General features: G+C 42.1%; 1 protein-coding gene across 1 annotated transcript in view; it reads right to left on the bottom strand.

Moving 5' to 3' along the window:
• The window catches only part of FMR1NB (FMR1 neighbor), a 42,324-nt gene extending 31,872 nt beyond the window's left edge, over positions 1 to 10,452 (bottom strand). Inside the window, exon 1 of the mRNA XM_015128352.2 lies at positions 10,105 to 10,452. Within this exon, the coding sequence (XP_014983838.1) occupies positions 10,105 to 10,369 (265 nt within the window). The 5' untranslated portion in view covers positions 10,370 to 10,452. The remainder of the gene's footprint in view (positions 1 to 10,104) is intronic.
• Between the last annotated feature and the right edge of the window lie 1,600 nt (positions 10,453 to 12,052).

Here is a 12,052-nt window from a genome sequence, read left to right as displayed (position 1 = left end):
GAAATGAAAGGACCTTGACTGAAGGACAAGAAAAACTTTTGGAATGGTGATGAAGGAGGGAAGGCATTTGTGAGGGTAAAAAAGGGAAGGCCTTTGTGATAAGTGAAGGAGGGAAGTTTTTTGGGAAAGTAGATGAGGAAGTTAGGGTTTTGTGAGGGGACTTGAGGGAAGAAGGCCTTTGAGCAGGGAGGGAAGTCAACTGTTCGGGTAAAGAAAGCAGGAAAGGCAACCATAAAAGAAGGTAAGGTCTTTGTGAGGGGAGGCGAAAGGGGTTAGAATTTTGTTAGGGGAGAGCATGGAAAGAAGATTCTGGTAGAGGAGAAGAAGGAGGGTATACCTTTGTGAGGAGAGATAAGGGAGGTTAGAACTATATAAGCAAAGGTGAGACAGGGAATGTATTGGTGAGAGAAGAAAGGACTATGAAGAGGAGATGAAGGGGGTTATAATTTCATGAGGGAGGTGAGAGAAGAAAGGCCCTTGTGAGAAGAGATGAGGGAGGAAGGTCTTTGTGAAGGAAGACAAGGAATTTTAGTGGAGAGTTGAGGAATTAAAGGCCTTCATGACTGAGGTGAGAAAAGGAAGCACTTTGTCAGAAGAATTGTGATAAGAAGCCTTTAGAGGGAAATAAAGGAAGGCATTTGTGAGTGAACATGCAGGAGGGTAGGACTCTGTGATGGAAGGTGAGTAAAGAAAGGCTTTCGTGAGGGGAAATGAGCAAGGAAAGACTTTTGTGAAGGGAAGTGACTGAGGAAATTTGTGTAGTGAAGTACGGGAGGTTAGCAAGTGAGGTTAGGGGTAGAAAAGTTTTAAGAGAGGAGATGATGGAGGTTAGTACTTTGAGTGGTGCGGTGAAGAAGGTTAGTCCCATGTGATGGAGATACTGAAAAGAAGACCTTGGGAGAGATGAGGGAGGAAAGCCATGTATGAGAGAAAGTCATTTCTGAAAAGAGGGAACGAAAAGGTAGTACTTTGTGAAGGGAGGTTAAGGAGGGAAGACTTTTCAAAGAATACTTATAAAAAGTAAAGAGATTGAAACACTAAACGAAATCTCCCTTGCAATAGAGAAATTATAGTTAACAATAATTTGTTTTATATTTCAAAGTAGCTAGAAGAAAAGAATTGGAATGTTCCCAACACAAAGATAAATTTTTGAGGTAACGGATATCTCAATTACCTGGATTTGATCACTACACATTGTGTATACATATTAAAATATCACGTGTACTCCAAAAATACATACAACTATGATATATCAATATAAAAATGCAAAAACAGGGGCATCTGCTGGCAAGATGGTTGAAAAGGAACAGCTCTGGTCTGCAGCTCCCAGCAAGACCAATGCAGAAGGTGGGGGATTTCTGCATTTCCAATTGAGGTACACTGTTCATCTCATTGGGACTGGTTAGGCAGTGGGTGAAGCCCATGGAGGGTGAGTAGAAGCAGAGTGGGGTGTTGCCTTACCTGGGAAGTGCAAGGAGCGGAGGCCTCCCTTTTCCAGCCAAGTGAAGTTATGACGGACTGTGCTATCTGGCCCAGATACTATGCTTTTCCTATGGTTTTTGCAGTCCGCAGACCAGGAGATTCCCTCATGTGCCTACACCACCAGGGTCCTGGGTTTCAAGCACAAAACTGGCAGCTGTTCAGACAGACATGGAGCTAGCTGCAGGAGTTTTGTTTTTTTTTTTTTTTCTTAGCCCAGTGGCACTTGGAACCCCAGTGAGACAGAACCTTTCACTCCCCTGGAAAGGGGACTAAAGCCAGGGAGCCAAGCCAGTGGGTCCAACTCCCACAGAACCCAGCAAGCTAAGAAAGACTGACTTGAAATTCTCCCTGCCAGCACAGCAGTCTGAAATCAACCTGGGACGATTGAGCTTGGTGTGGGGAGGGGCATCCACCATTACTGAGGCTTGAGTAGGCAGCTTTCCCCTGACTGTGCTAAGGACTGGGTGGAACTCAAAATAGTGCGGCAAAGCAGCTGTGGCCAGACAGCCTCTCTAGATTGCTCTTCGCTGAGCAGGGCATCTCTGCAAGAAAGGCAGCAACCCCAGTCAGGGGCTTATAGATACAACTCCCATCTCGCTGGGACAGAGCACCCGAGGAAAGGGGCAGCTGTTGGCGCAGCTTCAGCAGACTTAAACGTTCCTACCTGCCGCCTCTGAAGAGAGCAGTGGACCCTGACAAGGAGGATTCTACAAGCACAGCACTCGAGCTCTGCTAAGGGACAGACTGCATCCTCAAGTGGGTCCCTGATCCCTGTGGCTCCTGACTGGGAGAGGCCTCCCAACAGGGGTTGAGAGGTGCCTCACACAGGAGAGAGCTCTGGCTGGCATCAGGCTGGTGCCCCTCTGAGACAAAGCTTCCAGAGGAAGGAGCAGAAAGCAATCTTTGCTGTTCTGCAGCCTCCACAGGTGATACCCAGGAAAACAGGGTCTGGGGTGAACCTCCAGCAAACTACAGCAGACCTGCAGCAGTGGGGCCTGACTATTAGAAGAAAAACTAACAAACCGGAAGCAGTAACATCAACATCAGCAAAAAGAACACCCACACAGAAATCCCATCCAAAGGTCTTCAGTCTCAAAGATCAAAGGTAGATAAATCAACAAAGATGAGAAAAAAAAAACAGTGCAAAAATGCTGAAAATTCCAAAAACCAGAATGCCTCTTCACCTCCAAATGATCACAACTCCTCTCTGGCAAGGGCACAAAACTGGACAGAGAATGAGTTTGATGAATTGACAGAAGTAGGCTTCAGAAGGTGGGTAATAACAAACTCCTCTGAGCTAAAGGAGCATGTTCTAACCTAATGTAAGGAAGCTAAGAACCTTGACAAAAGGTTACAGGAACTGCTAACTAGAATAAACAGTTTAGAGAAGAACGTACATGAACTGATGGAGCTCAAAAACACAACACGAGAACTTCGTGAAGCATACACAAGTATCAATAGCCAAATCAATCAAGAAGAAGAAAGGATATCAGAGATTGAAGATCAACTTAATGAAATATGGCATGAAGACAAGATTAGAGAAAAAAGATTGAAAAGGAATGAACAAAGCCTCCAAGAAATATGGGACTATGTGAAAAGACAAAACCTACGTTTGATTGGGATCCTTGAAAGTGACAGGGAGAATGGAACAAAGTTGGAAAACACTTCAGGATATTATCCAGGAGAACTTTCCCCAACCTAGCAAGACAGGCCAACATTCAAATTCAGAAAATAGAGAGGACACCACAAAGATACTCCTCGAGAAGAGCAACCCCAAGACACATAATCATCAGATTCACCAAGGTTAAAATGAAGGAAAAAATGTAAAAAATGTTAAGGGCAGCGAGACAGAAAGGTCAGGTTACCTACAAAGGGAAGCCCATCAGACTAACAGCAGGTCTCTCTGCAGAAACCCTAGAAGCAGAATAGAGTGGGGGCCAATATTTAACATTCTTAAAGAAAAAAATTTTCAACCCAGAATTTCATATCCAGCCAAACTAAGCTTCATAAGCGAAGGAGAAATAAAATACTTACAGACATGCAAATGCTAAGGGATTTTTGTCACCACCAGGCCTGCCTTACAAGAGTACCTGAAGGAAGCACTAACTATGGAAAAGAAAAACCAGTACCAGCCACTGCAAAAACACGCCAAAATATAAAGACCAATTACACTATGAAGAAACTGCATCAACTAATGTGCAAAATAAACAGCTAGCATCATGATGACAGGATCAAATTCACACATAACAATATTAACCTTAAATGTAAATGGGCTAAATGTCCCAATTAAAATACACAGACTGGCAAATTGGACGGAGCCAAGATCCACTGATGTCCTGTATTCAGGAGACCCATCTCACATGCAAAGACATACACAGTCTCAAAATAAAGGGATGGAGAAATTTTACCAAGCAAATGGAAAGCAAAAAATAAATAAATAAATAAAAAATAAAAAAGCAGGGGTTGGAATCCTAGTCTCTGATAAAACAAATATAAACAAAAAAGACAAAGAAGGGCATTACATAATGGTAAAGGGGATCAATCAATGCAAAAAGAAGAGCTAACTTTCCTAAATACATATGCACCCAATACAGGAGCACCCAGATTCATAAAACAAATTCTTAGAGACCTACAAAAAGACAGATTCTCACACAATAATAGTGGGAGACTTTAATAACCCACTGTCAATATTAGACAGAACAATGAGACAGAACATTAACAAGGATATTCAAGACTTGAACTCAGCTCTGGACCAAGCAGACCTAACAGACATCTATAGAAGACTCTACCCCAAATCAACAGAATATACATTCTTCTCAGCACCACAAAATAATAAGAGCTATTTATGACAAACCCATAGCCAACATCATACTGAATGGACAATAGCTGGAAGCATTCCCTTTGAAAACCGGCACAAGACAAGGATGCCCTTTCTCGCCACTCCTATTCAACATAGTATTGGAAGTTCTGGCCAAAGCAATCATGCCAGAGAAAGAAATAAAGGGTATTCAAATAGGAAGAGAGGAAGTCAAATTGTCTCTGTTTGCAGACCACATGATTGTATATATTTAGAAAACCCCATCATCTCAGCCCCAAAACTCCTTAAGCTGATAAACAACTTCAGCAAAGTCTCAGGATACAAAATCAATGAGCAAAAATAACATGCATTCCTATACACCAATAATAAACAAGCAGAGAGCCAAATCATGAGTGAACTCCAATTCACAATTGCTGCAAAGAAAATAAAATATTTAGGAATACAACTTACAAGGAACATGAAGGACCTCTTCAAGGAGAACTACAAACCATTGCTCAAGGAAATAAGAGATGACACAAACAAATGGAAAAAGAAATTCCATGCTCATGGATAGGAAGAATCAGTATCATGAAAATGGCCATACTGCCCAAAGTAGTTTATAGATTCAATGGTACTCCCATCAAGATACCATTGGCTTTCTTCACAGAACTAGAAAATACTACTTTAAATTTCATGTGGAACCAAAAAAGAGCCTGTGTAGCCAAGACAATCCTAAGCAAAAAGAACAAAGCTGGAGGCATCACACTACCTGACTTCAAACTATACTACAAGACTACAGTAACCAAAACAGCATAGTACTGGTACCAAAACAGATATATAGACCAATGGAACAGAGCAGAGGCCTCAGAAATAACACCCCACATCTACAACCATCTGATCATTGACAAACAAGCAGTGGGGAAAGGATTCTCTATTTAATAAATGGTGTTGGGAAAACTGGCTAGCCATATGCAGGAAACAGAAACTGGACCCCTTCCTTACACCTTATACAAAAGTTAACTCAAGATGGATTAAAGACTTAAAACCATCAAAACCCTAGAAGAACACCTAGGCAATACTATTCAGGACATAGGCATGGGCAAAGACTTCATGATGAAAACACCAAAAGCAATGGCAACAAAAGCCAAAGTTGAGAAATGGGATCTAATTAAAGTAAAGAGCTTCTGCTCAGCAAAAGAAACTATCATCAGAGTGAAGAGGCAACCCACAGAATGGGATAAAATTTTTGCAATCTATCCATCTGACAAAGGTCTAATAACCAGAATCTACAAGGAGGTTAAACAAATTTATAAGAAATAAATAAACAACCCCACTAAATGTGGGTGAAGGACATGAACAGACACTTCTCAAAAGAAGAAATTTATGAGGCCAACAAATATATGAAAAAAAAGCTCAACATCACTGGTCACTAGAGAATGCAAATAAAAACCACAATGAGATACCATCTCACGCCAGTTAGAATGGCAATCATTACAAAGTATGGAAACAACAGATGCTGGTGAGGACGTGAAGAAACAGAAACACTTTTACACTGTTGGTGGGAGTATAAATTAGTCCAACCATGTGGAAGACAGTGTGGCAATTCCTCAAGGATCTAGAACCAGAAATACCATTTGACCCAGCAATCTCATTACTGGGTATATACCCAAAGGTTTATAAGTCATTCTACTATGAAGACACATGCACATGTATGCTTATTGCAGCACTATTTACAATAGCAAAGACTTGGAACCAACCCAAATGCCCATCAATGATAGACTGGATAAAGAAAATGTGGCACATAGACACCATGGAATACTATGCAACCATAAAAAAGAATGAGTTCATGTCCTTTTCAGAGACATGGATGAGGTTGGGAACGATCATCCTCAGCAAACTAACACAGGGACAGAAAACTAAACACCGCATGTCCTCACTCTTAAGTGGGAGTTGAACAATGAGAAGACATGGACACAGGGAGGGGAGCATCACACACCAGTGCCTGTCGGGGGGTGGGGGGAAAGGGGAGGGAGAGCGTTCTGACAAATACCGCTTAAAACCTAGTTGACAGGTTGATAGTTGCAGCAAACCACCATGGCACATGTATGTCTATGTAACAAACCTGCACGTTCTGCACATGTATCCCAGAACTTTTTTAAAGTAAAAAATAAAAAAATAAAACAATAAAAATAAAATGTTTCAACAAAAAAAAGGTCTAGGAACAGATGGCTTCACTGGTAATTTCTACCAAATTTTTAAAGAAGAATTAACATCAATCTTTCTCAAAATCTTCAGCAACAATACTTCTTAACTCATTCTAGGAGTTCAGTAGTAACCTGATCCCAAGGGCAGAAAAAGACACCACAAGAAAACTGCAGACCAATATCGTTTATGAATATAGATACAAAATTATCCTGCAAAATACTAGCAAACCAAATGCAACAGCATATTACAAGGATTATACGCAACGACTGTAAAGTGGAGTTCATCCCATTAATCTAAAGATGGTTCAACGTAAGAAAATCAGTCAACATAATACACAAAGGGAAACAATTTCATATCTCAATTGATACAAAAAACGCATCTGACAAAATCTAAAACCCTGTCATAATAAAATCACTCAGCAATCGAGGAACAGAATGAATCTTACTTAACATGATGAAGAGCTGATGAACAGCTAACATTATAACCAATGTTGAAAAACCGAAAGCTTCCTCTAAAACATGGATGCCTGCTTTCATCACTGCTATTCAATATTGTGCTGGAAGTTTTAGCAAGAGCAATTAAGCAATAAGAAGAAATAAATGGCATGAAAATCGGAAAGTAAAAAGTAAAACTCTCTCTATTTACAGATAACATGATTCTATATCTAGAATATCCAAAAAGTCCACAAAAAACTTACTAGAGCTAATAAATGAATTTCGTAACTTTACAGGTACGAGACAAACAGGTAAAAATCAGCCGTGTTTCTATACACCACCAATGTACAAGTTGAAAAGAAAAAGGAAACCATTCCATTTGCAATAGCATACAAAAGAATAAAATATCTAAAAATAAATGTAACCAAGGAAGTTAAAGACTTGTAAACTGAAAATTACAAAACATTACCGAAATAAATTAAAGAAGGCATTAATAAATGTAAAGACATTTTGTGGTCACAGATTGGAATACTTAATATTGTTAAGATGGCAGTACTTCCAAAGTGATCTACAGATTCAATGCCAACTCTATCAACATTCCAATGGCCTTTTCGCAGAAATGGAAAAGCTGACTCTCAAATTTATATAGAGTTGTTAGTGGCCATGAATACACAAAACAATATGGATAAAGAAGTACGAAAATGATGGACTCACACATTCCAATTTCTAAACTTGCTATAAAGCTACAGTAATCAAAAGAATGTGGTACCAGCATAGAGATAGATACATAGACCAGAATAAAATTGAGAGTCCAGAACTAAATCTATAAATCCATAATCAACTGATTTTTGAGAAAGCTGCCAAGAGCACTCAATTGAGGAACAAATCGTCTCTTCAACAAGTGGTGCTGGGACAAGTGGTTATCCACATGCAAAAGAATGAAGTTGGACCCTTAACATACACCATATGCAAAAATCAACTAAAAATGGATCAACAATCTGAATATAAGAGTTAAAATCATAAAACTCTTAAAAGTAAACATGGGAGTAATCGTCATGACCTTGGATTTGACAATGGATTATTAGATATGACTCCAAAACACAAGCAACCAAAGACAAAATAGATAAACTGAGCTTTCTCAAAATTAAAAACATTTTTACATCAAAGGACATTATCAAGAAAGTGAAAAGACTACCCACAGAATGGGAGGAAACATTTGCAAATCAGGTATCTGATAAGGATTCAGTATCCAGAATATATAAAGAATTATTAAAGCTCAACAGCAAAACCACAAACAATCCAATTAAAAATGGTCAAATAATTTGAAAAGACATTTCTCCAAAGATGTACAAAAGGCCAGCAGGCATATAAAAACATGTTCAAAGTCATTAGGCATTAGGAAAATATAAATCAAAACCATAATGAGATACTATTTCACTCCCACTATGATGGCTATAATTTATAACAAGCGGGACAGATAACATATATTGGTGAAATTGAAGCCTTCAAACATTGTTAATGGAGATGTAAAACGGTTCAACCACTTTGTAAAACAGTGTGGGACTTCCTCAAAAAGATCAACGGAGTTCCCATACGATCCAGCAATTCTACTCCTAGAGAACTCAAAACACGTCTACACAAGAACTTGTACACAAATGCTCATAGCAGTATTGTTCATAATAGGCCCAAAGTGGAAACAACCCAAATTCGGTAAATTTCAAAAACTAGATAAAAATATAGTATACCCCTACAATGGAATACGAATCAGCCATAAAAAGGAAGGAAGTAGCCTTATGGATTGGGGAATTGGAAGTAACTGGTTCATGGGTGTGGGTTTTAATTTGGGGTGGTTAAAATATTTTAGAACTACATGAGGTGATGGTTTCACAACATTTAAATGAATTAAATTCCTTTAATTTTCACTATAAAGTAGTTAATTTTATGTTATGTGAATTTCACCTCAATTTTATTATTATTATTATTATTATTATTTTGAGACGGAGTCTTGCTCTGTCACCCAGGCTGGAGTGCAGTGGTGTGATCTCGGCTCACTGCAAGCTCCGCCTCCCGGGTCCATGCCTTTCTCCTGCCTCAGCCTCCGGAGTAGCTGGGACTACAGGCGCCTGCCACCACACCCGGCTAATTTTTTTGTATTTTTAGTACGGACGGGGTTTCACAGTGTTAACCAGGATGGTCTCAATCTCCTGACCTTGTGATCCGCCCCCCTCGGCCTCCCAACGTGCTGGGATTACAGGCATGAGCCATGGCACCTGGCCTTTTTCTTTTTTTTTGAGACTGAGTCTCTGTCACCAAGGCTGGAGTGCAGTGGTGCAATCTCAGCTCACTGCAACCTCGGCCTCCCAGGTTCAAGCAATTCTCCTGTCTCAGCCTCCCAAGTAGCTGCAACTACAGGTGCATGCCACCACGACCAGGTAATTTTTTTGCATTTTAGTAGAGACGGGGCTTCACCTTGTTGCCCAGGCTGGTCTTGAATTCCTGAGCTCAGGCAATCCGCCCGCCTCGGCCTCCCAAAATGTTGGGATTACAGGCGCGAGTCACTGCGCCCGGCCCTATTTTTTTTTTTAGAGGGAGTCTAGCTCTCTCACCAGGCTGGAGTGCAGTGGCACCATGTCGGCTCATTGCAACCTCCGCCTCCCGAATTCAAGCGATTCTCCTGCCTCAGCCTCCCGAGTAGCTGGGATTACAGGCGTGTGCCACCATGCCCGGCTAATTTTTTTATTTTTAGTAGAGATGGCGGTTTCACCATGTTGGCCAGGCTGCTCTTGGACTCCTGACCTCAAGTGATCCGCCTGCCTTGGCCTCCTGAAGTGCTGGGATTACAGGTGTGAGCCACCGCGCCTGGTCCTCAACTTTTAAAAAGCGGTGACAAAGAAGGTTAGTATTTTGTGGTGGGAAGTGTGAGGAAGGAAAGGCTTTTGTCAGGGGAAGTCGGGGAGGGAAAGTCTTTTAGAAGTGAGTTTAGGCGGGAAAGACTTCCTGCGGCCAGGTGAGAGAGGGCAGGACTTTGTAAGGACTGCTGAAGATGGGGCCATAAAGGCCTTGGGGAGGAGAGAGGACAGGAAGGGGCAGGAAGGCCTACAGTTGGTGCCGGTGCATCGCCACACCCCGCCCCCTCTCCCTACCCCTCCCCCAGCATTTCCCCGCCTGGCCTGAGCCAGCACTCACCAGAGCACAGGTAGTAGCACACCAACAGCAGGATCCAGATGGAGAGTATGAGCATCCCGCAGGGTTTGCTGACCCACATCTTTAGAGATTCCCGCCATCCTGGCTGAGGCCTGTCAGCCATGGTGGCCTCGTACCCGGGATGGCTGCTCTCGGGATTCGACCCAGTTGCCGCCACCTCATAAGTTGCCAGCTGTAAGTGAGCCACACGCATGGCATGGCGACTTGACCGATTCCTCCCCTTCGCTTGCCTCCTATCTGAAGGCATGGCTCCGGGTGCCGCCTCGCTGAGACGCCGCCTCACTGCCCAACTGTCCGTGACCCAGAAGCTTCTGGGGCAGTCCCTGACCCAGAAGCTTCCGGGGCAGTCCGTGACCCAAAAGCTTCCGGGGCAGTCCGTGACTCAGAAGCCAATGGGGCAGTGACCCTCGCGTGGCATGTGCCAACTCTCGCGGGGCTGAAACTGATTCCTTCACGATGACGTCTTCTGCTTCATTCCACAGGCCCAGACCCTTACAACCACGTGGCCAGTGGTTGGTGCACCCTCACACTCCCACTGAAAGCCTGGCACGTAGGTGCTTGCTAAATGCTTGTGGAACAAGTGAACGGGGCTTCAGGCCTGGACCAGTGGCATGACTGCTTGTCATAGATCAACAAAAAGGAATAACTCGGATTCTGACTCCATTCTTCCTCATTCCTAGAGTGCACATTGTAGTGTCCGGTCACTACAGTTCGTCATTACAGCGCTCACGACAGCAGCTGCTAGCCAAATGTGGCTATTTAAGTGCAAGTTTCAATTACTTAAAATTAAATGAAATTAAGAAAAGAGTTCCTCAATCACAATAGTCACATTAACAAGTGCTCAATAGCCGCATGTGGCTCATGGCTGCCATCCTGGACACTGGCAATATGATTTTTTTTTAATTTCTTTTTTTTTTTTTTTTTTTTTTTTTTTTTTTTTTTTTTTTTCTGAGACGTAGTCTTGCTGTCTCCTAGGCTGGAGTACAGTGGGGCGATCTCAGCTCACTGCAAGCTCCACCTTCCTGGTTCACGCCATTCTCCTCCCTCAACTTCTCAAATAGCTGGGATTACAGGAGTGCGCCACCATGCCTGGTCAATTTTTGTATTTTTAGTAGAGATAAGGTTTCACCATGTTGGCCAGGCTGGTCTCAAACTCCTAACCTCTGGTCATCTGCCCACCTCAGCCCCTCAGCCTCCCAAAGTGCTGGGATTACAGGCGTTAGTCACCGCGCCCGGCTGGAGGGTTTTCATCATGGCAAAAAGTTGTTTTGGGCAGTGCTGGATGTGAAGAGTGACTAGTGAATATCATATTCAATAGATTATTACACTTTAGTAGAAGCTTTGAGTGTTAGACAAAATGCTGTGTGCCTTATGAAACCTTAAAACTGAGTTACAAATAAATAAAACAATACAACAACATGAGAACAAATAATGTGTGAGGAACACTGAAAAGTTACTAAAATCATTTACGCTTTATTGCCAAAATTACTACCCATGAACTGGGTGGCTCTAAGTAAATGCCTTCCTCCAACTAGGCCTTGGTGCCTCATGTGTAAAATGGAAGGGTTGGACATTGTTTCTAGACCCCCTTTTGGCTCTAAAATCTGACCCTTGGGCAAACTCCCGTTACCTTCCTTGGTTTGGGCACACCTGCAAAAGGACTGTGTAGGTATTGCTTCCATAACTGTTAGCTTACCACATTCTAGTTTACAAAGGATATGAAAACCACCCCAACTGCATTTCCATCCTTATTCGTAATTATACGCACTTTCCGTTTCTACTAATTTTATTCTATTGTTATTTCCAGTGTTCCTAAGCCTCCCACAGAGGAAGGGAGAAGCAAGGCTTCCTATTCCAATAATTCTTGAAACTTGGCACACTCCATCCATCCCTGCCCCATGCCCAAGAGCCATTCATAATGCCGTTTAGT

Source organism: Macaca mulatta, chromosome X (genome assembly GCF_049350105.2).
Source record: "Macaca mulatta isolate MMU2019108-1 chromosome X, T2T-MMU8v2.0, whole genome shotgun sequence".
NCBI lineage: Eukaryota > Metazoa > Chordata > Mammalia > Primates > Cercopithecidae > Macaca > Macaca mulatta.
Note: the sequence above shows the minus strand (reverse complement) of the source record. Positions and strands in the feature narration are given on the sequence as shown.